Below are 27,906 nucleotides of genomic sequence, written 5' to 3' on the forward strand. Positions count from 1 at the left end.
GGGTTGGACTCGATGGTCTTATAGGCCCCTTCCAACCTTACTATTCTATGATTCTATGACTGCTTCCCCTTCACCAGTTGCTCAATTTCAGCCTAGTATGTGGACAAATGTAATGTAATAGCAGTTAAAGAAAATCTGAATCCTTTAATTTCCTTGATATTTTAGGTTCTAATCTTTAACCATTTAAAATAATATCTGTAGAGTGCCATAATGGCAAATGAAATGCAGTTCCATTACTTCCACTGGTAATTTTTAGGAAATATTGTCACATTGCACAGCGTTTTTATATTTCCTAGTTACAGAGAAACACTGCTACCAGCAAATAAACTCTGCTTTGAATCCCTAGGAGAACTCTGCATGCCCGACTACAGACTGTGCCTGGAGGTGGTAGTGAGCCTGCTGAACGCCCCCTTACCAGTTTCTGCCTGCTAGTTGATTTTTTGTTGGATATAGTATCTTTGGTAAGATTCCCGTTGCTCACTGATTACAAGAATACAGAGCATGTTCTCCTCCTGCTACCTTCTCTGTTGTTTTAGAAAATAGATACTATACCAGGTGGGGTGGAGGAGATTAATTTTTGTCTTTAACCCCATTAGATGTAACTTTGTAGGCATTGCTTCAAAAAGCGATATGACGGGATCTGTGTTTATAGAATCAGATTTTATCACACCGAGATCAGTTTTTTATTTGGATGCAGGATATGTCTCATTTCTTTGTCACTAGAACATGTTGCAACCCCTCCCCTTTCCTATTATTATACCGGTTGACAGTAGAATGTATTGCAATGTGATTTTATTAAAACAGTTAGATAACAGAAGTTCTTTTTGCATGTCACAGTCGTATGTTTTATAAACATTATCTTAAATGAAGTCTCTTGGAAATGCTTTTCCCCCCGTTATCTGTCTTTTATCTTCAAATTCTTTGCTTTCTCATTTCAAAGCCTACTAGAAGTATGAGAGTGCTTTGTCAGGTATGACATTCAGACTGTTTCCCCCTTTGAATTAAAAGCGATCCTTTTACATGTTTCTGGCAATATACATTTTGGTAAAATTAGAAGTGAGAAACTGAGAATATTTTATTAGCTCATGTGTTACTCTGGAATTATCTGTTTGTAGTACTAGGCTGTTTCCGCACGATCATTTTCTGTGCAATAAATGCATATTTGTTTCTCATTTGCAGTGTACAGCAGACACATCAGATTGTGCTTCTTTTGTGAATATATAATATTTTCCAAGCGCTTAAGTCACAATGTTACGATTTGGGAAAATGCAGTTCCTTAGATAGTATCTGGGAAAATTCTGTTCCCCAGATAATGCTTTCATTGCTCTTAAGGTAGCTCGGTGGGTCTAGCACTGGGAAAAATTCCCTATAGCCATAACTCCTGAAATTCTTTAAACATTGTGCTGGTTCCTCTCTTGTGATGGAATGCACATGCAACTGGTTTGTCTGTAAACATACACACACATGCACACACTGTATGTCTGTATTTAGCAAGCAGCAGCACTGTTATCTCTAGCTGTCCCTACAAGGATATTTCCCCATAGCATGACTATTGCCTGCATATTGTGACTGGGGCTGCGATCATGTACCCACTTGCCTGGGAGTAAGCCCCATTAAATTCAGTGGCGCTTACTTCTGAAGAGACATGTATAGGATTGCACTGTGAATCAGGATTTATTATTATGAAAACATGTTTATACTGGATGGGATTCAAAGGAACACTTGAAGAAGGTGGAAGGTAACTTTCCCACCCCCTGTTCCCTAGCAGTCTCCCAAGTGCCCCCCCCCCCGCCAAGCCTGACCTGAGAATGAAAAATTCTGCTGAATGGGGTGGGCTGTGGCTCATGGAACTGAGGGAGAATGGGGCAGGGGAACAACATCAAAAACCAGGCAGAGGCATCTTCCGTGAGTAGAGTTTCTACTCACGGAGGGTAGCTCCACCTGTTTTTGTTATCCCCGCCTCAGCCTCTGTGTCATAGCCCACCCTATTCAACAGTCCCGTCCCCCCCTGCCGGCCGTCCCTCAGAGGAAAGGGGTGGGAAACACCTTCCAACCACTCCATTCCACCTGTGTTTCTCTGGATCGAACACTGTGTTTAAAATGTTTTTGGTTTTTTTTAAGAAAAACACAATTTGATTCTGTGTTGGGATTTCATTATGGATGGAACTATGTAAAAGTCGTAGCTACAATCCATTGCAAGCATCAATTACAGGAACCACTGATATCAGTCCCATTTATATTTTTTTACTAGGAGACCTATATTGAAATCCAAACTGAACATCTGCCTCAGCTGTTACTCAGGATGATCTCTGCATTGACGAGCCACCTCCAGACTTTACACTTGTCTGAGCTAACAGATTCCTTGAGACTCTGCTCAAAGATTCTTAGCAAGGTTCAACCCCCGCTGTTATCTGCTGGTACTGATGGTGCCTTGCAGCTTCCAAGTAGGCACAGCACTGTCCAGGAGTGGGAAGATAAAAAGGTAATCCAGCAAATAGTCTTCTTATTTTCTTTAAAAAGGTAACAGGATAATTTTTTGAAATGGTTGCTGTGAGCTGTTGTTTAAGAATCTGACATACTGCAAGAATAAACAGATTGCTCCATGTGAGCCCTTTTGCAACTGTGGCCTTGATACTATAAAAGATAGGGTGCCGTCTGTAGGACTGCTTTCTGTCTAAACATGAATAGGATTGTGTTCTTAGTGTGCATGTGCTTCAGGAATGCTGAACAGCTTAACCAGCTGGGATTATGCATATATGTTTTCTATTCCTTGGAAATGGAAGGGTTTAAAGGAGAAGTCATTGGCTAGCTTTACGGACAATAGGACAGTACATCATCTCCTTGAAGCCAAAGATGGGCCAGTTTGCATGAGTACCAGCATGGTTAATAACCCATGGTGGCTTATTAACATGCTGTATGTGCTGGTCATATGCCAGCCTGATTTGTTTAATTACCCCTGCTGGTGTGGCTTACCATGTTGTCCGAACCCAGAGAGGTTAGGTTGCTGCCATGGTTAAGAAACCACCCCAGAACTCTAAAACAGCCCATTGGTTCTGGATGGTTTGTTAACTATGGCAACAACCCACCCTCTCCAGGTTTGGATGGCACGGTAAGCAGCGCTGGCAGGGGTGATTAAGCAAATCAGGTGGGCATGTGACCAGTATGCACACTGTGGCTAATGACCCACTGTGACTTGTTAACCGTGCTGGCAGTCATGTGAACCCAGGCAGTGGGTCTCTACTATTAGTAACCTATTCATTTCTGGGGCCAGAGTGCTGGTTCTTACATTTTAAGGCCTAATTGCCCTGGGACCAGGTTACCTTAAGAATTGCTTCCTAGTGTATATTCTCTTTTATATACCCATATCAGCATCAGAGATCCTGCCCCATGTTCCCCAACCAGTATTGATTCAACATATGGGTTCAAGTGATAGGGCTTTCTTGGACATGGCACTTTTGTTTGTAATGCCATTTGCCCCGTCACTGCTTGCTCTTTATCATCACTTTTCAGAAAGCTTTTGGTGTGGTGTATATAAGCTGACTGCTGCTTATACATTGCTTTTGCTGTGGTTTTGTGATTGTCCTTGTTCTGTGAAATTTACTCCTCTTTTTTAAAAAAAAAACTTGCTTTATTTTGAATATCTATTATTATCCCTTTTAATTGCTTGTTATTATCCACTTTGAATTTTCTTGTAAAAGAAAGGCAGGGTATTGTGCTTCAGCAGGGAATTTGAGCTCTGTGACTGGGCTAGGGCTAGGTGGCTAGGATTACAATAAAAGCAGAGCAGAAAGCTAAACCCAACCATCCAAATGGATGCTACCTGTAATTCTTGGCCACATATTTTGAGGTGCGAGAACTTTTGTATTGCCATTTTATTACGTTAGTGGCCTTACCAACAAAACTTCCCTGCAAAAATGAGTGCTATAGAATGCAAATGAGGTGAAAAAATATGCAGAGATAATCATGCTAATACATTGGTAGTGAATGAAATGGCTGGACATACTCATTTTTATTCCGTAGTCACTTAACGTTGGCTTTTAGAGTTCACATGGTTTTACTTATTTATTTATTACATTTATATGCTACCCTTTTCCCCTCTTTAAGGAACCCAAGGCGGCGTACATAAGCCTCCTCTCTATTTTATCCTCACAACGACAATCCTGTGAAGTGGGTTGGGCTGAGAGTCTGCGACTGGCCCAAAGTCACCCAGTGAGCTTCCATGGCTGAGTGGGGACTAGAACCCAGATCTCCCGACTCCCGGTCCAACACTCTAATCACAACACATTATATGCCACCGAAATGCATTTGATGAAACTATAATACCTCGTTAGTGATGTTAATCCAGACTTAGATATATTTAGTGTAGACCCACTGAAATAGGACCTATGTCCCATTGATTTCAGTGGGTCTGCTCTATGTCTAGATTCAACCCATAGTATGGTTGGAATTGTATAATTTGAAGGCATTTCTCCACCATGCTTTATGCAATCCTGCTGTCCAAAGAGCCCGTAGTGTTGTATGGGATCTGTTCATATTTAAATTCCATGAGGATTCCTTTAAACAATGATGGTAAAAAAAAAAAAAAAAATCACGCGTTGAGAAAACTGGTTTTCTGAATCCGTCCTTAGACTATAAGCAAAAGATAAATGCAGTAAGATGTGTGGCTGGTGAAAATGGAAGAATAACATTTGTTATCAATTCTTGCTGTTTTGTTCCTCCTCCTCAACTAGATGCCATTAGTTTCTGTTGAAAATTCCAATGATGTGTTTGAAGATGGTGAAAATCCTCCAAGCAGCCGGTCGTCCGAAAGTGGCTTTACTGAGTTTGTACAGTACCAGGCAGATACAGCTGATGACATTGACAGGATATTGAGTGGAGGTCCTGGAACAGCTGGCACCCCCATTATAGGCAGTGGCTCCTCAGAGACTGAAACGGCCTCCACAGTGGGTTCGGAGGAAACCACTGTGCAGCCTTCTTCCAAGATGACCCAGGGGGCAGGTTCTCGAAGTGGGAAGACAATGACAGTTCAAAAGACTGCAATGCAGTGCTGTTTGGAGTATGTCCAACAGTTTTTAACCAGATTTATCAACCTGTACATCATTCCAAGCAATTCCTTGCCTCGGCCTTTGGCAGCAGAGTTTCAGGAGGACCTTGTTAGAGGGAAAGGAGAAGCTGCACAGTGCACGAGAGAGTCACAGGGAGATGCAGCTAAAGGGAAAAAAACAACCAAGAAGATAACGCCAAAAGAATACCTCTCTGCCTTTATTGCTGCATGTCAGCTCTTCCTTGAATGTTCAAGTTTTCCAGTTTACATTGCAGAGGGAAACCATACCTCAGAGATACATGCTGAGAAGACGGATGTTGGTGAGTAGTTTGATACATTTTATCCCTACCTTGCTAAGTCTTCTTTCAGATTTGACTTTAAAACACCACTTTCTGTAAAAACCAGGGTTTTACTACATTCTCTTTTTATTTCCTATTTTATGTAAGCACAAAACCACTTCTTTTTATTCCTAGAAATCTTTTGGAAGCTAGAATGTTTCCTAGTAAAAAGGTTTGATGGGATGTATGTTGGAGCTTAAACTGGGTAATCTTCTAGAAGGGATTTTGCTACAGATTTAAGCATTTAGCACATCAACATGCACTCCATCAACATAACAGTAGGTTGCATCAAATGTAACCCAGTATGTTTTTAGTGTAATTTTAGGTCATTCTGACACATCTTGTGACATCTGCTGAAATGCATTTATTGTTTAGCTACTAAACTCCTGTCTTGAGTGCTTAATATCTGTAATAGCTTTAACGTTTCTGTTGATGCACACTAAAATGGGATCTCAGGCCTTTCATTGGTCGGGGATAGTAGTAGTATGATTCTATTACTCTTAAATAACAAGCATTCATTTCTTCTGGAGCTTTTGATACATTTTTGTTCCAAAGCCGCCTCCTAGGCTCTTAATAACTAGCTATAGCTTCTTTTACAAAATCCCTCATCATATGTGCCATCCAAATTCTTTTCTCAAGACATCATCCCATAGGGGCCTCCTCTGAATCGCTCCTGTATTTAGTCTGCTTGGGGTTACTGGCCTGTGCCCTCAACAGCCAGCTTGAGGTTTCCTTCTATGTACAATTGACATAACGGCCCAACTATTAAAGTCAGTCCATTGCATTGACAGCAACATTGTGCAGTAATCCATCTTCCCTAAAGGTTTTGCCCTACAACCATTTGAATTAGGTTTTTGTATTTTTGGTATACTCTGCCACCTTTTTGTTGTTCTGTTCCACTTTACTTTTTAAGCACTAACTGTAGTTGTCATACCTGAAAAGGGTCAAAGCATCAGAAAGTTGTATATAGACGAAGAAGCTGGAGTAGAATGGTAGGATTTTGGAAGGCAAGTTTATCCATGGTTTTTATTCATCATTTGAAGCAACAGTTTCAAACAAGCTTGGGGATTTAAATGTGTGCACACAGCCCACGAACCTACCGCTTGTGCTTTCAATGGAGTCTACAGATCAGCATGCACATTCAGATTTGATGCCTCTGTTGAAATAATGGACCAGTACAAGTGTGCACATCAAATCCACTTTAGGATGGGACGCATATATCCACTTTAGGGTGGGACGCATAATTTTATTGCTCTTTCCCCTCATAATGTGTGTGTGTGTGTTTAGATTGTGAACTTTCTCGTTCCCTTGTTTTGATGTAATCTGTGTGATATTAACCCTGTTCAGGCCCTATGTTTGAACAGGGTACACACACATGTAAAAGAGGCACAGGGCTGTGTGCACCATTCATCCCCTCAACTTTCTCATGTGGACTGGCCTTGCCCTCTAATTCGCCAACGTCCCCATGTCGAGTGGGGTGGTCTGTGGGGAGCTTCTACTCACATTCAAGTGAGGAGGTTGGGGACACTGGGAGCAGAGCTGGCGTGTGCGGCACTGACCCTGTTATGCATATTTCTGTGCTCTATTCAGGTACAACATCTGACTAGGGGTATTGTTGCTTGTCATGTTCCCTTGAGATAGGGATCCATTATAAAACTAGAACATGGTTGCAATCTACAGAGCTATTTTAGGTATGCCCAAGTGCCTGGGGACACAGCCAGCAGGAACACTGACCTTTTTAAACAGCAGCCCTGCATATTACATCATAAACTGCTTTTGAGTACTGACTTCCAAAACTAGCTCCTTTCAGGCAGGACTGCTGTTCAAAAATAGTCTGTCAAAACTGCAGCTAGCCATGTGGAGTTTCTCTGGTTAGCTTTCTATAAAAGGTATTTTCTGCCCATCTTACTTTTCTGTTACAATTTTACCTAATTTGAAATAATTGCTTTATTTTTACTAAATACAAAATGAACAAATAATAGCGCAAATAAATTTTAGGTATCGCAAAACTACAAGTGAAGGAGAGTTGACATAGTTGATGATAGTGGCATAGTAGATAAATAGAGAAAAATAGTCACTTTCATATATATCAGTAAAAGTGCTTTTTAATAAACGTTTTTCTTTCTGTTTCAGATTGTGAGCAAGAACAGCCCCCTTCGTGGCTCCAGACTCTTATGAGTGCTTGCAGGCAAGCAAATGATTTTAGCATCCAAGCTGTCACTATTTCTTTAATAATGGACTTAGTTGGATTAGCTCAATCAGTTGCTGTTGTCACTGGAGAAAATCTGAATAGTGTGGAAACAGCACAACCTCTTAGTCCAAACCAGGGAAGAGTGGCTGTTGTCATCAGACCTCCTCTTAATCAAGGCAACCTCAGATACATAGCTGAAAAGACAGATTTTTTCAAGGTATAGTAAAATGGTCACACAGCTTCTGTAATGGTAAACATATATTAGTTTTAGTAGACTGTGTTTCCAGCATCTGTATTTGAAGTTAGTTGATTCGTTTAGGAATGTAGAGGATGGATTCTGAAGATACATTAAATACTCACTTTCTAAAAATATAGTTAGTAAATGACTACTAAATTATTCAATTCAGGGGGCTGTGCTTTTTTTGAATTATTGTAAGAAACATGGAGGTATTAGGTTGTATCCAATTAATCCCTCCAGCTGACAGAACAGGTTCTGTCTGGGGAACAGGGAGGAGATGATTCCCCCTCACGCATCCTCAAAATTTACTCCAGAGTTCTGGGGGAGTCTCCAAAGCAGGATGTGGGGGAGTATGCAGTGGGGGGTGCTTTGTACAGCCTGGTGACCAAAAATACTTGAGTGGAACTCTGCTTGTGCAATGGAGCTTTCCCAACCCCTGTCCCTTGAAAAGGCACCCCTGAGAGTTAGAGGACCTTCTGGAATGCTATGGGGTGTTGTGTGTGGGGCTGGAGGAGGGAATTGGCAGAAACTGAGGGGGCCACCTTCCCCTTGTGCAAGAGCACTCTCGGCACCTTTGGATTCAAGCCAAATATTTTGCAGCATTTCCAGCAGCTGGGCCTAAGTTACGCAACCCAGCAGATCACTCTGCTAAAACAGTCTTTCAGAAAATATAACTTTGTGTGTGCGTGTATGTATGTGTGTGATTCTTTTGTGTTCCTTTCCAAAGCATGTAGCATTAACTCTGTGGGACCAGTTGGGTGACGGAACTCCTCAACATCACCAGAAGAGTGTGGAGCTTTTTTTCCAGTTGCACAATCTTGTTCCATCGTCTAGCATTTGTGAAGATGTTATCAGTCAACAGTTGACCCACAGAGACAAGGTAAACTTTTCTTCATATTCATTGTGCTGTTTGAAGCGTGCTAAATTTGGCAACTGAGCCGGTATAAATAAGGAATTTTATTATCTTTAGAATCCTAGATTGTCATTACAGATTATGCAGGTAAAATGCAAGCTATGGGAGCCACATGGCGGATGGCAAGCAGTAAAATTCTAGCACAGACAATGTTCCTTTCTTAATTAAGTGCCATGAACAAAAATCAATCCTGCTTTAAGCTCCTTTTCCACTTTTACCTTCTTTCCAGTGCAGTTCTTTGCTACCAGGCTTGCTCTCCTTCCAATTTTGCTCTGTTGCTCTCCTTAGTTCATCTTCTTAGATGGTGCTAAATAAATAACAAGCTTCATATCACTCCTTCCTCTTAGTTTTGCTTTCTTCTCCCCATTCTGTACCCAGCAGAATAGTTTTTATTAATTACTTATAACATTTATATATTCATTATAAAAATCATTAAAATAACATTTGATTGTACTTCCATTATATTTCTTTATAAGATCTAGTTTTGCATTATTGTGAGAACCTTATCCTTCATATAAAATAATAAGTGCCTGCAATTTGGGTAGAATGATTCAAAGTTTCACTTCCATGAAAATGTCTCAGCCTATAGTCCTGAACACACCTGCTTAGGGTAAGCCCCATTGAACACAGTGGGGCTTACGTCTGAGTAAACATCCTTAAGATTGCATTGTAAAGCTAAAGGGAAAATGTTATGGCTAATCTTTTCATCACTTGCTGGCAAATCCTAACTCATGATTTCTGACAATGTGTAGTGCCATGTTGCTATCTCAACTTCTTTGTAGCAAATACACTTTTTCCCGCTGACTTTTTGTTACCTTCCTAAACTTTATCTTTTATTACCATTCCTAAAATCTAGGGCTCTTCTGTTTGTTCTCCATTTTTGAAGTTTAGGTCTCCTGACTTTGAAAATGGCTCTCCACCTCCTTTTTCTGGGTAGCATCCAAGACTGCCCGTGCGCCTCCACTGTTTATGTTGCACAAGCAGGACCCAGCAGCAGTGCAACAGGAAGCTAGTGCTTCGTAGAGCATCCTAGGAAACAAGCCAAAGAGACTGTTTCCAGAATGGGACAGGTAAGTGGAGCTCCCTTCTGCACGCTCCGCTGACTTGTTCTTTTCTGGAAACTAGTGTTTTGGCTCATTTCCAATTACTTTAGGATGCACTAGCTTCCCGTTGTGGGTCCCGCTGGCACACAGGCAGCCCTCTGTGATTTTGAGACCTTTCAGAGATTCTGTCAAATCTGTTTCTGCACAGTAAATATTGTATTGTTAAATTGCTCCTTCTTATAGTGTCCATCTTTTCTTTTTCTTTTAATTGGCTTCAAGGACTTAGTAAACTGTTGCCCTCTGTTTTTCTGGATATTGGTTCCAGTTTCCCATGGGATTCAGTTTTCAATTTACTGCTATTTTCTTTCCAAATGTTACCATGTTGCAGATCTGAGGTTTCAAATGGTTTGCAAATCTGTTTTATGGATCTTCTTACCCCAGTTCAAATAACTTCTCTTTGGATTGGGTTTGTAAATCTGTTCTACATATCTTCCCCCAGTTTTTCTAGCTCATTTTTCCTCGTCTTTTCCATTCCTTTAATTATATAAAATATGCATATTTTGTTGTATCCATCCCATAATAGTGGTTCATATATTTGGTAGCCCAAATCCTCTTAACCCTGTCCTTGGAGAGCCATGTTGAAATGATAACTCCTTAGAAATGTAGTGCAGTACAGTGACCCTATCACATTATTTTATGCAGTAACTGCATGTCATTATACTGGTGATTTTACTTAAAGATTTCTTTGTGGATATTTTATGGGCAATATAGTAAAGGCTAATAGATGAATAGCAATAAATCTGATCTGATACTTTGCCAAGATTTTAGGTTCCCCTGACACAATGTCAAATCAGATATTTTGTACCTTTAATTAAAAGGTACAAAAATAATCATTATGAACTGAAATCCAGTCTGTGTAGTTTTAACATATGAGTAATTTGATTATACTTGCTTGCTGACTTTGCTCTGATCTATCAATATTACACACTTTCCCAGGGGAACTGAATATTTCAAGCATGGATTAATCTTTCATTTTATTCTGCAGAAAATCAGGATGGAAGCTCATGCAAAGTTTGCAGTGCTCTGGCACCTCACCAGAGACCTCCATATTAACAAGTCTTCTTCATATGGTCGTTCATTTGACAGGTTAGTGAAATACACGGATATAGATACAGTACAAAAATACTTAAATGTTCCAACTTTCATTCTCTCTATAGAAATTCTGCTCAAACATTGTAACTTGGAGATCCCTCCTATGTTTTACAGTTGCCACATTTTAAACATAATCAGTGCTTGTTATTAAGCAGGGGTGAGGAGCATGTGGCCCAGCAGATGTGGGCTCAATCTGCAGTAGAGAAAAGTCTGTTTCAACTTCTTTTTCAATGTTACTTCTACATGCACTTTGACAGAGAAATAAGGTGCCTTAGGACAATGCAGATTGTGAAGTAAGGGCAGACTTCAGAGTTTACTTGGAGAACAGTTCTTGAAATTGCAGGAGTGTTTTTAATGTAAGTTAACTGTAATGTTAGAAGAACAGTTATTCAACCAATTGATAAGAAGAATGAGAGCCGGTGTGGTACAGTGGCTAGAGTGTTGGACTAGAAGTCAGGAGACCTGGGTTCTAGTCTCTACTCAGCCATGAAGCTCACTGGGTGACTTTGGGCCAGTCACAGACTCTCAGCCCAACCTACCTCAAAGGGTTGTTGTTGTGAGGATAAAATGGAGAGGAGGAGGATTGTGTACACTGCCTTGGGTTCCTTAAGAAGGAAAAATGGTGGGATATAAATGTAAATAAATAAATAAAATGGCCAAGTTTTTGCACTGACGTATGGCTGATTGGTCAAATGATTCTTAATGACTGGGATACGGAACCTTATTTATGTTGAAGGCTGCATCCCCTTGGGGAAATTTTCTTGGGGGCTGCATACCAGGAATAGGTGGGGCTGGAATTGGCAGTGTGTGGGGTCAAAGCCAAAGGTTGGTGGGGCTAGAGCTGGCAGTGCCCCCCCATTTTCTTTCTCCCCCCTTCTCCCCCCCCTTATCTCTCCCCTCTGCCCACCCCCCACCCTCTATTGTTGGAATAGGCTTGGCTCTAAGCAGCTTTGTCAGAGAGGGCCTGGCCTCTCCAGCTGAAGAAATTTGCCAGTGCCAACAGTTAAAAGAGTGGTAATTTTTATTGGCCTCTTCGATATAAGATACATTTTAATTTGGACTTTTCCTCCTCAGGTCCTTGTTTATCATGCTAGATAGCCTTAACAGTTTAGATGGCTCTACTTGGTCAGTTGGTCAGGCCTGGTTAAATCAAGTACTCCAGCGTCACGACATTGCAAGAGTTCTTGAACCGTTGCTTCTGCTGCTTCTCCACCCGAAAACCCAGCGCATTTCTGTTCAAAGGGTACAAGCAGAATGCTACTGGAATAAATCACCCTGTTATCCTGAAGATGAAAATGAAAAGCATTTTATGCAGAAATTTAACTGTGGTGGTTGTAAGTACTGTGTGTGTGTGTGTGTGTGTGTGATATGTGCTTAATGTTAAACCTTTCTAATTAAATATGATTCCATATTGGGTCGTATAAAATATAGTTTGTAAGGGCACAATCCTATGCATGTTTAGATGGAAAAAAAAATCCTACATCTCCTAGCATTCCCCAGCCAGCATGGCTGGCTGGAGAATGCTGGGAGTTGTAGAACTTTTTTCCCGTTTAAACATGCATAGGATTGCGCCCTAAAAGACCGTATTCATTAATCAGAAGCTTGGGCCGATGACGTGCATGTCCTTACTATCCTTGGAGGGGACTGTGTGGAGTCTAGAAAGACATGATAGAAAATTAGTGCTGCAGTACAAGGGTGGGCAGACTTCAGGTTTGTAGGATCTACTTTGTTTTTTTACTAGACTATTGATATTCACCAACTGGATTCAGATGCAAGGTAGTGACTCAGGCAGGCAAACGTATGCTAAGAATAAAGGAACGGGGTGACTCTGAGCATGTGCTCAGCCCAGCAATTTGCTATCAGTTCCGGAAGCCAGCTCACATGTCCTTTGACACACAAATCTGCTCCTGGTTTTCCCTGAAGCATTCTTTTTCAGCAACCCATTTTGTGGGGAGCTTAATAGCTGTTGCTATTAACAGACAATTACGATTCGTAAACTGTTGACAATCCATTGTAAATCAGCCAGAGAACTACCAGTGCACCCTAATCTACCTTCTTGCCCACCCCTGTTCTAGCTATAACTTAATGCAGATATTATTTTCTTGAAGAATCTAGATTTAGAAAACATACTGGTTTAGATGAGCTATTCATACCAGACTCCCTAGTAATCATAATACCACTGAAAGCAGTACTTTCTCCATGTACTCTAATTGCTTCACGCACACACTACCTTGGTAGCTGCAACCCTGTAAAGTGGTGGACCCATTTTTTTTGCAGAATGCTACACATGCATATCTGTACTCTCTCACTCCTGCCCTTTCTTCTCTTTCCCCTAGAGGTTTAAAATTCAGCAACTGGGAAACATTAATATTTGCCCTAACGTGGATACACTTCAGATTGAGAAATCATTATTTAAAATGTTAGTTGTGTTGCAGAAGGTCAACCAACAACCCATAGAACCTAAAAAATAAGAAGCTAAGGGCTTCCAACTGTGTCATTCCATTAGCACAAATGACACAGTTCCATTTAAGCCTGCCCTCCCCCTTCCAGCAGATGGTGTATTTTCTAAGGGTCATTTCTCTTCTTTTGTGCACTAGTCAACAAAAACACTAGCAGAGGTCCACCGAATCTTTCTGTGGCGCAAGCAGTTGCCCATTACACTTATGCAAGCGGTTGCGCAATTGGTTGCACAAGAGTTATGCACAACCAGTTGCACAATGGGTTGCGTGAGCATAACATGCAACCGCTTGCACAACCACACTTGTGCAAACATAACATTAGTTGGATTCTCCTCTTGTGTGTCATTCAGAATGACACAGTTGGAAGCTCTTCGCTTCTTATTTTTTAGGTTCTATGAATCATTCACTGTTGACCATTCTAAACTTACACTGGGAACTAGGAGGAACTTAGTCCAAGTAAACACGTTTGGAACTGGGCACTTAGTTACAGTTATAATGGATTCTTGATTAGATCATCAGCATATATTTGCATACTTTACTGAATGAATCCATTCTTTATTTCATTCAGATTGGGTTGCTTTCCATTTATTACTCAGTAATTACATACTAATGTGAAGTAAATGTAATTTACTATTTGTCTTTGTGTGGATTCCTTGATGCCACTGAGAACTTAAGTAAAGCATACACCAGGCATAATGTCTGCATCGTTTTTGATCAATTACCTTCTGGTATGTTGATCTTCTGACAAAGGGCCAGTGGCAGCATTTAATGATTTATTTATTTTAATGTTAATGTTGGACAATACTTTTGTCCTCATCACAGCTCTTGACTTTGCAGTAGAGCATTTGCGCTTGGCTGAAGATTGCTATTTAAATGTAATTTAAACAGACTCGCATTAGGACTCTATTGCTTATTAACTTGTAACCTATCAGAATGAACAGTCTCTAAAAACTATTTGCAGGAAAAGAATGTTATGTGATTTACATTGATAATCTCAGCGACTGTCCAGGCAGAAAAAGATTCACATCTGCTAATTTTGCTTTTTGTTTAAGCATTTGGCCACATGCCAGCAAGTCAAGAACAAGACATTTCAACAAAAGAGAGTAATGAAAAGCAACTTGCCGTGGATGAAATGGAGAACTTCAGTCTTACAGTCAACCCATTAAGTGACAGGATCTCCCTTCTGAGCACCAGCAGTGAAACTATTCCTCTGGCGGCATCTGATTTTGACCTTCCTGACCATCAGATAGAAATAATGCAGAGTTCTGACTCTGGCTGTTCCCAGTCATCTGTTGGGGATAACCTAAGCTATGAGGTGGAGGCTGAAAGCCTGACTGCACCAGATAGTTCTCAGCATTTGGGAGGAGATTCACCAGATGAAATAGTCCAGCAGGTGGTCATCGACCTGATATGCAAGGTTGTTGGTGGGCTTGGTGAAGACACTGAATCAGTTAAACATTATCTGTACCCAAAAGACACCTCAGCTAAATTAAATCCCCTGGATCCCTCTGAAGAAGGGACTAAAACTGAAGATCCAAGTATTCAAGACAGCCAGAGCAGTTTGCTCAGCAATGACAGTTCTCAGTTGTTATCGGTCTCAACTGAGATGGGACTTGAAAGCATTTCCAATGAGATCTCCAGAAACAATTCCTCACCTTGTATCTCTGTAAGCCAGCAGACTCTCAGTGACCAAACGTTCACATCCACAGAAGCAAAGTCTAGGCAGAGAAGTCACAGTAGCATCCAGTTCAGCTTCAAAGGGAAAGTGCCTGAAAAAATGCCAGAGAAAGAAACCATTGTGAAAGAATCCGGTAAACAGCCAGGAGCAAAGCCCAAAGTCAAAATCGCCCGAAGGAAAGATGACGAAAAGAAGAAAGCCCAAGCAGAGAAGCTTAAACAGACCAGTGTTTTCTTCAGCGATGGCCTTGACTTGGAAAATTGGTATAGCTGTGGAGAGGGAGAAATCTCAGAAATCGAGAGTGACGCAGGATCTCCAGGGATGCGAAAGTCACCCAGTTTTAACATACATCCTTTATACCAGCATGTCTTGTTGTACCTTCAGGTGTATGACTCCTCAAGGACTCTGTATGCTTTTTCTGCAATTAAAGCCATCTTGAAAACAAATCCTTCTGCTTTTGTGAATGCCATTTCTACCACCAGCGTCAATAATGCCTACACTCCCCAGCTGTCCTTACTGCAGAATCTTTTGGCCAGACATCGCATATCCGTTATGGGCAAAGACTTCTATAGCCATATCCCAGTGGACTCAAACCATAATTTCCGAAGCTCCATGTACATAGAGGTCCTTATTTCTTTGTGCCTGTACTACATGCGGAGCCACTATCCCACCCATGTGAACGTCTCCTCGCAAGACCTGATAGGCAACCGCAACATGCAGATGATGAGCATTGAAATCTTGACCCTTCTCTTTGCAGAGGTGGCGAAGGTGGTGGAAAGTTCTGCCAAGGGCTTTCCCAGCTTCATCTCGGACATGCTGTCCAAATGCAAGGTCCAGAAAGTGGTCTTGCACTGTCTGCTGTCCTCGATCTTCAGTGCCCAGAAGTGGCACAGCGAGAAGGTTGCCGGGAGAAATATAGTGGCCATTGAGGAAGGTTTCTCTGAAGACAGCCTTATAAACTTCTCTGAGGATGAATTTGACAACGGGAGCACCCTCCAGTCACAGCTCTTAAAAGTCCTTCAGCGGCTCATTGTCCTGGAGCACAGAGTCATGACTGTGCCCGAGGAGAACGAGACAGGCTTTGACTTTGTCATAATGGACTTGGAACACATCAACCCCCAGCAGCCAATGACGTCCCTTCAGTACTTGCACTCCCAGCCAATAACCTCCCAGGGCATGTTTCTCTGTGCTGTGATCAGAGCGTTACACCAGCACTGTGCCTGTAAAATGCATCCCCAGTGGATAGGCCTAATCACCACATCTCTGCCTTACATGGGGAAAGTGCTCCAAAGGGTGGTGGTTTCTGTGACCCTCCAGCTTTGCAGGAACCTGGATAACCTGATTCAGCAATACAAATACGAAACAGGGTTGTCTGACAGTAGGCATGTGTCTCTCTTTCTCTCTCTTTGTTTCCACTTGGCAATATTTTTAAAAATGTTTGATATGTTCCTTGCAAAATTGCAACCAATTCAATGTTGTGTTTTAGGCCCCTTTGGATGGCATCAGTTACTCCACCAGATATGATGCTTACTCTTTTAGAAGGCATTACAACTGTTATTCACTACTGTTTACTTGACCCATCTGCACAGTATCATCAGGTAAGCACATTCAAGGATTTGACTACGTCTTTGTCCAAGTATTAATGTTTTGATTTAAATTTTATGTGTGTTTATTTTGGGGGAAAGAAAGACTTCCTTTACTGAGCTGAATGTTACTCTAGATGTTAAGATCTCTGCCTCGATGTGGCACAGTTTAGGAGGCCATGATTTGGTATCTTCTATTAGTACCCAGGCATTGGGTTAATTCCCCACATTTGGTTTGCAACAATGCTAACTTGAAATGCACTCTTCTACTGGATCAGAAGCCTCCTGAGGATGGAAGGAGACAGATTCTGGATCCAACTTTTTTTTAAAAATTCAAGCATGTGAACGTGCTCCGTTGCTCTTCAGCCCTAAAAACCTACAGATAATTTAAAAGCAGCTGTATAATAGACATGATTTGTTGTAAATTTTAAAAGGGGTTAAAGGAGATGTTTGTTTGTTGACCTGTCAACTAGAAAAGAATGGAGAGTGCCTAACAAAGGCCTCTCTGCGTGTAATTATTCAGTAACATCTCCCGTCTAACTCCTATCGCAATCCACTTAATTTGCACAGCTCCTGTTCACTTCCCTTCAATGTGGCTCTCACTCAGGAAGTTCCAAAGAGATTATGCCCAATATTAAGAGCAATTTTCTAACTCTGGAACACATTTATTTATCATATTTAATATAAGTATTTTTATACCACCTTTCAATCATATTTCCAGAGCAATTTATAAAAAGAAAAAATTTAAATATGTAAAAATTTAAACGCATAATAATTCCTCTTGATGATTTTTAAATTAGCCCCCTACACTGGCCTAGTGCAACTATAACGAAAATGCAGATGCAATGCTTCATGATCGCTTAACTATGTTAAAGAGATCAGGAATGTTCAGGATTACACACTCATCTTCCCTCCTCTTCCACACCCTGTATGAAAGCTATGGTTAGCATTATGTCTGCACCCCATCAAATACTAACTATAGTTAGCTTTAAATCAGAGTGCGAGACCCACTTCTAACTATAATTTCAAATATTGGTTTAAAGATCATTATGATTAATGTTCAACTCAGTGCAGGCATATTGCTAACCAAAAACAGAAAGGGTAAGAATCAAAGTGGGAAAAGTGGGGAGTGTGCATGGCCAAAGGGGAAGGAGGATAAGGAAGGGGCATTCCTGTTCATCGGTATCTCAAGAATGATTGGTTGTATTTTCTTCCTTATTGGCACCAGCTTCTGGTTAACGTAGATCAGAAACACATGTTGGAAGCACGTGGTGGGATCTTGTCTATCCTTCACATGATCATGTCATCTGTGACTCTTCTGTGGAGCATTCTGCACCAGGCAGACTCTTCAGAGAAAACAGCTGTTGCAGCTGCTGCATCTGTTACCACTATTAATCTTGGATCAACAAAGGTCAGATCATCAAAGGATGTCCATGTGTGCATGTAGGAATTTGTCAGACTAAATTGAGTTGTACTTCTTTAAACGCAACTGAACAAATTGTTTAGGAAGTCATCGACGCAGTACCTGAAGAACTGCTAGAGATAAACTGAATCTTACATTTTCAGAGGGAACCCAAAATGTTACACTGGGGGGCGGGGGGCAGGGAGGGAATCTTGAGATGTTTTTTTTTTTTAAACCAAGATTTGTTAGGCCACATTACTATTTGGTATTATGAGGGGCAACAAGAGTTGCCCATGCCTTGATGTGTGTAAGCTCTGCAGCATTACCAGGCATTGGTAGTTCAAAATCAGCCCCAAATCAATTTTCACAGACTCTGTCGGTTAAATAAGGGCAAATTCTAACTCTCAATTCCTCTTTAAAAATCCCCATGTCCAACCTTTGTCATGGTTACTGGAACATCCACAGTTTTTTTGAATCTTCTATTTCTGAAGGAAAAGTATCCCCTGTGGGTCCCATTTCATTTTAGGTCATCACTGCCTGATATGCATCTCAGGCACTTAATTCCAGATAATAAAATAATGTATTCAAGAAGGAATGTTAGGTAGAGGTAAATCTATTATACTAGAAGCAAAACAATTACAAAAAAACACAAGTTCTATATATATTTGTGAATTGCATTTTAAGTGTTTCAGATCTCTTCCATAACTCACTTCTTGTTAGCACTTGTAATCTTTGAACAACCAGCACCAACTACCATAGAAAACCTCACACCACTTAACTGATCCTTCAGAAAGCAATCACCAAGTGTCTTTTCTCTGTGTGTCTTATACTGGCACTGTGTGCTGTGTCTGTCTGTAGGTAGGGCATAATTCCACCAGATGCTCAGATGTACTTATTTCAAGGTGATTTCCAATGTCGTGCAAACAGAGGTTCTCTTGAGCAATGGGACTTTCTCCTCCACCCATCCACCCCCTGCAAATTTGTTCTGGAACTCTCTGTCCTCCAGAGCAGATTGCATGGGGGGCTTAGGGGAGAGGGTGTATCATTCCCCCCTCCATTCTGCTGATGGAAGCAGTTCCATCAGCGGGAGAACTTAGTTGGATACCACCTTCATTTTCAGGTAGTTGTAACATGGATCGTTTCTTATGGTCATCCACGTGATGGAGTGATGAAAGAACAATCAAAGGACATATAGCTATTTGCCCTTTTATTTTCAGTGTCACTGCTCCTAAGTGGCCTATCTTGAAACTTGGGTTCCAGCCATACATTTTGAGTACAGTTACATAATTATCCAAAAAGTGTTTTTTTTTAAATAGAGAACTTCATACTTCAAGTGTCACAAGGGTAAAAGTGCACAAATTCAAGGACGCAGTTAGGACATTTGCATTAACCATAGATTAGAATCCAACCATGGTTTGATCTTCGAAACATACAGGCAAACCATGGTTTAGAACTGATTATCTGCTTTTTGTCCATCTTCTCAGCAGTCCCATTTCTGTTGAGAGGCCTCAGAAGGTGGTGCCACTACCATAATTATACTTTGTTTATTGATACACTATGTCAATAGTGTATCAATAGTGACAACCATAGTTTTCAAACCTATTTCAGTCCATAATTTCTATTTCTGGTTTGCTGTCTCGTTGCAAACTATGGTTTGTTGATGAAGACCACACCATAGTTAACCTTAACCGCAGTTAGGTATGATGTCTGAATTGAGCCAATGAGTTGGTGAAACGTGGGGTAGCTGTAAAGAACTGAAAACACCATGAAAGCTAGCACATAGCAGCATCTTGTCATAAAATGCTATTTCCTATTTTCCAAAAGTGGAATTGTTCAAGTGACATATCTCAGTAATTACTGGCAGCTGACAACAGCATAATGCTCTGGATGCATGTTTAGAAAATACGCATATTCTTTTATGAATTTCAGAATTTGAGGCAGCAGATTCTTGAATTGTTGGGTCCAATCTCAATGAATCATGGTGTTCATTTTATGGCAGCTATCGCATTTGTGTGGAACGAAAGGAGACAACACAAACATGCCGCAAGGACTAAGGTATGTTAGGTGATGCAGCCATTTGAAAATAGTTCAATTTAGAAAACTCCCATATTATTATTTTTTTAATGTTCTTAGATAGATTATTAATTTTCAGACAGAGGATTTTGGTGCCAACTTAAACAGATGCTTGTCACCTCTGGTGAGGCAAGTGGTGAGTCTGTCAATCCAGTGGGTTTCTCTAATCAGATAAGAACATAAGAAGAGCCATGCTGGGTCATATGAAGGGTCCATCAAGTCCAGCATTCTGTTCATACAGTGCCCAACCAGCTGCCTACAGGAAACTAGATGTTCTAGAAACTGAAGCCCTATTCAGGTGTTCCATGAAGTGATGAAACTCATGACGAACGGGGCATGCTGAGTAGCCTCGGCCCCTGACATTGCATCATAATGTAGCTCCTCCCATTGGTGTTCACTTGCACAAGCGTGAATGCCTGCAGTGGGGAAGATCGATCATGCAGGGTTCTGAACAGCATGGAAGCGTATGTGCATACAGCAGTACATTTGAAGGCATTCCCACTGCAGGCGCCCCCACTGTATGCATAGATGCCTATGGGAGGAACTGTTATTTCATGACATTAGGGGGCGGAGCTAGTCAGTGCGGCCCCATTCCTGCTTATGTGGTATGTTCCACCACTTCACATAGGATCTGAATAGGGCTTCAATTAGTACATGGATCCACATGAGTGACTTGTTACCTAAGCAGTAGAATTGTTTCCCAGGCAGAAATCACTAGAATAAGTGCCTCTCCCTTTTGGACTATTCCATTGGCATCAGCCACTTCAGGCAACTGTTTGAGATAGGGTGCTTAACCAGATTCTAGCTATAAAGTTTGAATCCTTCACATTCTCCAGTATTTGAAATACCTTAGTGCAATCCTATACATGTCTACTGAGAAGTAAGTCCCATTGCGCTCAGTGGGGCTTGCTCCTAGGTAAGTGGATATAGGGTTTCAGACTAAATCACACAGATAGTTTTGAAATGGGTAGGACTTCACACTGCTAGACTCACCGATAATGTGTGTGATATCATTTTCCAGGTCATTCCTACCGCCAGTGAAGAACAGCTACTGCTAGTAGAGTTGGTTCGTTCTATTAGTGTAATGAGAACTGAGACAGTTATGCAGACTGTGAAAGAAGTACTAAAGCAGCCGCCTGCAATAGCCAAGGACAAGGTATGGAAACAGCAACGTTGCTGTGCACTTAAAGTGAAGCTTACATTTTTCAAATACATTTTTTTGGGCGTAAGGATGACTATGCTGTGTTAGAAACTGCTGATAGCAACTTTCCTTCTAGTTCAGACAAGGATGACTTGTTTGATCTGTTTAACTGAAATCTGTATATTAGGGTTTTGTTTTCATTTTTAAGAAACGAAATTACGTCAAAGGTGTTGGATTGCTGGTGCTTTATGGGAAATTAAATTCATCCATTTGTTTTGTTCCTCAAGTTTAGACTGAAGAGCCAGTTGTGGATGTTTCTTCATTTGAATTTGAGTATTTTTGAATGAAAATGGATGGCAATTCTGAATTTAAAAGATACTGTGAAACATTGATATGAGTGTGTTCATTTAATGTATTTTTGCAGTATCTAGTAGAAGGTCTCTTCTGTGGGCGAATATAAATCTCCTGTTACCTATCTCTCCTTAATGCCAGGAATAATGGCAATTTCTTTAAAAATAGACTGATTCTTAAACCCAGCTCGCCTCAGTAGAGATTACCATAACTAACGTTACAGGCTCCAGTTAAGGAAAGTAGAACTAAGGAAAGATCTTTAAGAAAAACCTTTAGAGTTCCCATCCGTTAATTTTTTACCACCTGACTATAGCACTGCCTGAAAAATGTGCGGCCAATGAAGCATTGTTTTTTCATCAAGGTTTGCATTAATCTTGTGACTTCTGAATTGGCATTCAGTTTGGACCTTGAAAAAATAACCTTTCTCTTATAACACTATATTTTTAAAACAATTCTTTCTAGAAGCATCTTTCATTGGAAGTCTGCATGTTGCAGTTTTTCTTTGCGTACATTCAGAGGTAAGACAGCGAGGTTATTACTAATTTCTTTTCTGCTTCAGTAAGATGTTTTTAAAATGGCACTTGCGTGCAACATTTCCATTAGAGCTGAGTGTTCACGGCAGAGGAGAAATTGAAATCTCATTTCAGGTTTTAAAATTAGACTCGCTTGAGTTGGAAATTGACAGAACCTCTGTCTGACTCTTGGGCTCACATTTCCCCTAGGGTTCTGTATGTTATTTTCACAACTGTTGGGCCATTAACTGAGCTAAAATAGCAATTTTAGATTGCACCATTATCTCATATTTATTATTTCAGAGGATTTCTATACCACTTTTCATTTAAAGAAATAATCCGAAAGTGGTTTGTAAGATTAAATCAAGATAAAATACAATAAAACACTAGACTGCACTATGAAGATTGCACCATTATCCTATAGTTCCTCTAGACTGCACTATGAGAAAATGGTACAATGAAAATCCAGCCTTTGGGTACACGTCTGACCCTCTTTCTTCCTTGCAGAATCCCGGTGTCCAACATAGTAGACAGCTGGGCCTCACTATTGCTTCTTCTGAAGGATTCCATACAACTTGGCCTTCCAGCTCCAGGGCAATTTCTTATACTTGGGTGAGCCATTTTGTTTACATGAGCATGGTTGATTTCACTTTTTGAAAAATGCCAAGACTTTTTTTTCCAAAGAAAAAAAAATCTGTTTCTTAAAAGACCTTTGATGATTAATGGGAAGTACCCATTACGATTCTAGAAGAAACGCCGATCTCTTGCCATCAGGCATCCTCACGTTTGGCAAGGTTTTCATTCTTCTGTTCACAGAGGCTGAAATCCAGTACATGTCAAGTACAAAGTCCCTACAACAGGGGTGTCAAACTGTACTCTGGTGGAGGTCCAGGTGACCCCCACCAAGCCATCTACAGGCCAGATGACATCAGGGAACTGGGCCATGGCCCCGATGCCATCCGGCCCCTGACTGAAGCACCGGCTGAAGCTTCTCTAGCCAGTGTCTCGGTCAGGGATTTGGTTTCACTGTGCTCAAGCTTTCCCTTGCCAGGGCACCCATAATTATAATAATTATAGGTGCCTATAGTAACTGGCTCTATGAAGAACCACCAGCATAGCCTTTACATAACTGATAGTGGGCAAGTACAGGCTGCATCACAGTATTCACTTAGATCCAGCCAAGATTCAGGGGGAGAATTTAAACCTGTGCTTAAAGAGCTCACGGTGACAGAAATGGCAAACAATCAAAAATGGTGTAAGCTAATCTTTATTAAAGAACATGATGCATTTTAAACTGAAGCTCTTCTTTCGGGGACTAATTTTTATCAAAAGTCGATGGCTTTTATCAAAAGGCACACGGGCATGAGAGTGCTCTCCACTGTAACATGAGCGCTGTGGTCAAAACAGGAAATTGGGCACATTCTGATTTACATATAGAAGGTCTTGAGCATGCATGTGGGCTTCCTCATTCTCGGCCATTGTTGTCCCTTTGGTCTTAAATATTTGATCTCCCTATTTTATTCAAGATTCTATGCGAAAGTTTCCTACTTGTTTGTTTTCTGTTTTCAAAGCGTTTTAAATGAGTTTATTATGAAAAACCCAAATTTGGATAATAAGAAAGACCAGAGAGATCTTCAGGTAAGAAACTTGTACTCAGAAGTAACTGATGATATATCTGTGCTGTTCTAGAAAAAATGATCAGCATTAATCTGATTGCAATGTTTTGTTTGGCAATACTGTACCTTTTTTGTAAGTCCATGTACACAGAAGCTGTGATTTCACCTGGGTTGCTTCCCAATGACAGCAAAACCCAGTAATTTCGTTTTTCTAACCCTATCAAGTAGTAGCTTGATTCAGTGTTAATTACAGTGGACAGACTTCTTCAGAAGGGATCACTGTGTCTCAGCATCATCCTTCAGTTTCAGTGATTTCAGTGAGACTTATGTGCACTTAGGGAACAATCCTGTCTGGTTTCGGCTCTCCAGCTTCGGGACCTCAGAGCATGGGAAGCGGCGGCCAGACGACACATAGGATGTGTTGTACCAGCATTTCTGACCTCCCCGGCCCACCCCTGGGAATGCCCTGTTGTCACCACTTCGTGTTGCTCTTCTGAGTGCGGACTGCGGGGCCGATCTAAGCTGCCTGTGAGGCAGCGCGGGAGGGGGTGGGGGCCGGTTCTTCAGGAACCGACCTCGGAGCACGGGCTCCAAGGTTGGTTCCCAGGAACCGATCTATCCGACAGCTGTCTAGCCGCTGACTAGTGGCCATAGGATTGTGCCCTTAATTTCTCAGAACTCAAGCTGTGAGTTCCATATTTTTAGACTTCTTTAATGTGTGACCCGATTTATTTATGCCTGATACATTTGTTGCTTAGCTGCAGTGATGTGCCATGCTCCACTACTCCTGCATTTTATTTACTACTATTAACTCAATTGAAGGAGTATAAATCACTGATTAAAAAAATCATCCCAGGTTGTAATCTGCTCCCTCTGATTTTAAAAATGATTCAGTAGCTCTGTTTGCAAGGAATCCAGACAATATAACCAGGTAAGTGTATCTGTTGTGAGGAAATGTTTGCTTTTCCAGTACTCCAAACCAAAACTACATTTTCTTCTTTTCCTCCAAGTAGTCCCTATTTGTGCTACTCAAGGAACGCTCTCAAAGCCCTCTAAAGCTACCCCTCCCAGTAATGTCCTCTTATTCCAGAAATCTTTTCTCCTTTAAAAAAAATGTTCTTCAGAATGCACACGCCACTGCGTGCCATTACAACACTGAAGCGCTTTAGCCTAGTTCTCACTAAGGTGGTAAATCTGTATCTTGGCTGTACCATCTCTGACTGTAGATGGGGGTTCTCATGACTGAATGTTACTCTGTATGATTGCACGTACAAAACTGTCAGAGAGAAGACTAGGCTAGAACCCTTTTCCCAGAAATGTAGTTTTCTATGTGGAAGATTTTTTGCATGGAGGAACACTCAGTCACATGAGCCCACATCCGTAGTCTTAATTGTTCTAGTCCAGATGCAGGTTTACTATCTCACTGAAAGCCAGGGCTTACTGAATGAGTCATGACTAGTTCTTTAAAACAACAACAACAACCCGAAAAGCAGCGAGTTTTCCCACATTAGTCACACACCCATGCTGTCAACCTCCACACTGCAGTGGCATTTCACAAACTTAGAGGTGGGTGGAGTGCTGTTGAAATTTATTAGAAGGGAAAACTTCAACCAACCTGGATGAAACTGACTAAAATGGGAAGTCACAAGGAACCTGGGTAAAGTTTGACAGAAGAGAAGTGAAAGGAGTAAACAGCAGCTTAGCTACTCTCCAGCAACATTACTGTCTCACACACAACACCCCAATCCATTATATGAAAATTATATGTCCTGCTAAAATAAACCAACCTTGTAGGAAGATCATATGAAGAAAAATGTGTTTAGAGATGCCTTTTTGTAGTGTTGTCGAACAGGAAGACATCGAACAGGAAACTGTTATGTGTGGCCATTTATAGTTCCAGCTTTCAGCTCACAGTTGTCTTCTACAATGAAAAAGCCACTCATAATTTCCTAGCAAATTTTTATTTTATTAATTCTGGAACAAACTTTTCACTGTGTCAGAATCATTTTGCGTTTTATCATTGCACAAGTTTTCTTCAGAGACTTTTGGCACTTTTAATCTTTACACCATTTGAAGTTTTAATATTCTTAAGTAGTAGCTTCGTCGTATTTAGTAGTGAGAGCTCTGAACGTCACTGGTCACACCCTGATTATGTCCCATACATGGCATTGCCTTATTGATGCGTCTCATTGCTCTCATATGGAAATAGATACTTTCTTCTTATACAGAGTAAGCTTTCTGTTGTTTGTGGGTGTTTTCCCCTCCATCAGGATGTAACCCACAAAATAGTGGATGCCATTGGGGGAATTGCTGGCTCATCGCTGGAACAGACTACGTGGCTAAGGAGAAATTTAGAGGTTAAGCCTTCTCCCAAGATAATGATTGATGGAAACAATTTGGAGTCTGATGTTGAAGGTGATTTTTTTTTCTCCTCCATCCAAAATATCTAATCAGCCTTCGAAATTGATCTTATTGATTCTAAGACTATAGCAGGACTCCTATTATTTAAATTCACTTTAAATCCAGCTAAGGGCTGTACACTTCCACATGCAGGCGAACAAGTCCTGTCCGCATGGTTCCCTTCCTGATTCAGCAGCCAGGGTTATGCTCACTGAGCCCTTTTAAAAGCCTTTAAAAAGGTACTCCAACCTTCCCCTTACCTGCCAAACAGCTAATTGGCAGGACTATTACTTTATAAAATGGGATCTATACATGTAGCCCCAGCTGCTTCACATGCACTATGCTGGATCAAAGCCATTGTGTGCAGCAGGAGTGTTGAACCTCAGGCCTGTGGGCCAAATATGACCTTCCTGGGGTGCCCAGATGGCCACATCCCCTTCCCTTTCCCCCAGCTGCTGATGGTTTGATGGCTTCCTGGCTTTTGTTTAGTTTTGTTCCCATTCTGAAATGCTGAAATGCTTCCTCTAAGGCTTAGTTACTGGCAGTAAAAGCTTTAAGCTAAAATGTGCTGCTTTTCTTGGCTTTTTCACCCACCCCTCATTTTGCATCAGATCCACTCACCACTGCAATTTGGCCCCCAAGAACTTGTCTGAAATACAATTTGGCCCATGGGCACCCCAGCCTACAGGCTGTATCTTTATGTAAATAGTATTCCTGTTTGTTGTTATAATTATTATTTTAATTGAGCCATAAGCATCCATTGTATGTGAAAACATTGTAAGCTTTTTAGTTATTTAGTTCAGCTTAAATTTGCAGTGTTTTGCAGAAATAAATATATACATAGTTGAATATAACTATGCTGCGCATTTTTTTCTAGTCAAATTTCAGTTGGCTAAACTTGTCAGGTCCCAGATAAATCTGGTGGAATTTGAACTTGCATTGTACATCCCAGTACCAACTTGTTCAATCTACTGCAAATTTTTAAGTGACTGGTTTGTTTAAAAATGGCTTAATAGATATTGATCCAGAGTATGCACATTCCAAATAGATTTTCCTTTTCCTTTTAAAATTTATATAGATACGTTATTTCCAGCTTTGGAAACCTCAAGCATAACTCCATCAGTTTACAGTGTTCATGCCTTAACACTGCTATCAGAAGTAAGTTTTTCCTTTTTATGTGGACTTTATTTACTGTGGTCATTTTGGTAGCAAATGGGACCTTCAGAATTAGAAGTGCCTCCTGCTGAAAAGAGACACTTTGACCTATATTGACATTCAGAGATAGTGCTGACTAATAAATAAATAGATTTTACTTGCATCTGTAGAGATGGGTTTTTAATGTTATTCTTAACTGTGGATGAAAACCAGAAAGAGTAGACCAAACCAGAAAGAGTAGACCAAGAAAGGTGAGGTGGCTGATATCCGTGCATATGCTTTGGGATATTTTTTCCTGTTTGGGCATGAGTGAAACTGAGGAATGATATAGCACATCTGCCTCCCACATAGCCAGGAGGAGGAGTTCAGAAGTTCTTCTACCACTTTGGTTAATTGCTGTTTGTCATGTCATCCAGATTGAGAACTGTGATTAACATAAACTATGCTTAGTTTTAAACAAGCCAGCTTTGGAAACCATAGTTTGCAACTAACCATAGTTAACGATAATCACAGTTTGTCAGTGCAGACAACATGGCAAACAGCTGCTAACCAAAAGCCAAAAAGGAGAGGGCAGGGGAAGCTAGGTTTGTTCAAGTCTTGCTGAACCATAGTTCAGC

The 27,906-nt window shown here is 40.9% G+C and overlaps 1 protein-coding gene across 7 annotated transcripts in view; it reads left to right on the plus strand.

The window, feature by feature from the left end:
• The window catches only part of DOP1A (DOP1 leucine zipper like protein A), a 90,516-nt gene that overhangs the window by 34,429 nt on the left and 28,181 nt on the right, over positions 1-27,906 (plus strand). For 6 of the 7 annotated variants that reach the window (XM_084826998.1, XM_084826996.1, XM_084827000.1 and 3 more), the window contains 17 exons: positions 347-461; positions 2,252-2,482; positions 4,731-5,364; positions 7,516-7,790; positions 8,539-8,691; positions 10,813-10,913; positions 11,994-12,253; positions 14,431-16,438; positions 16,543-16,654; positions 17,868-18,050; positions 19,971-20,096; positions 21,136-21,270; positions 22,069-22,124; positions 22,626-22,730; positions 23,690-23,756; positions 26,005-26,149; positions 27,213-27,292. In XM_084826998.1, coding sequence (XP_084683124.1) covers positions 347-461; positions 2,252-2,482; positions 4,731-5,364; positions 7,516-7,790; positions 8,539-8,691; positions 10,813-10,913; positions 11,994-12,253; positions 14,431-16,438; positions 16,543-16,654; positions 17,868-18,050; positions 19,971-20,096; positions 21,136-21,270; positions 22,069-22,124; positions 22,626-22,730; positions 23,690-23,756; positions 26,005-26,149; positions 27,213-27,292 — 4,786 coding nt within the window. The remainder of the gene's footprint in view (positions 1-346; positions 462-2,251; positions 2,483-4,730; positions 5,365-7,515; positions 7,791-8,538; positions 8,692-10,812; positions 10,914-11,993; positions 12,254-14,430; positions 16,439-16,542; positions 16,655-17,867; positions 18,051-19,970; positions 20,097-21,135; positions 21,271-22,068; positions 22,125-22,625; positions 22,731-23,689; positions 23,757-26,004; positions 26,150-27,212; positions 27,293-27,906) is intronic. The other variant, XM_084827001.1, reaches the window with a different exon arrangement.

Source organism: Heloderma suspectum, chromosome 1 (genome assembly GCF_057233095.1).
Source record: "Heloderma suspectum isolate Gila_16-S chromosome 1, 16-S_ref, whole genome shotgun sequence".
Taxonomy (NCBI): domain Eukaryota; kingdom Metazoa; phylum Chordata; class Lepidosauria; order Squamata; family Helodermatidae; genus Heloderma; species Heloderma suspectum.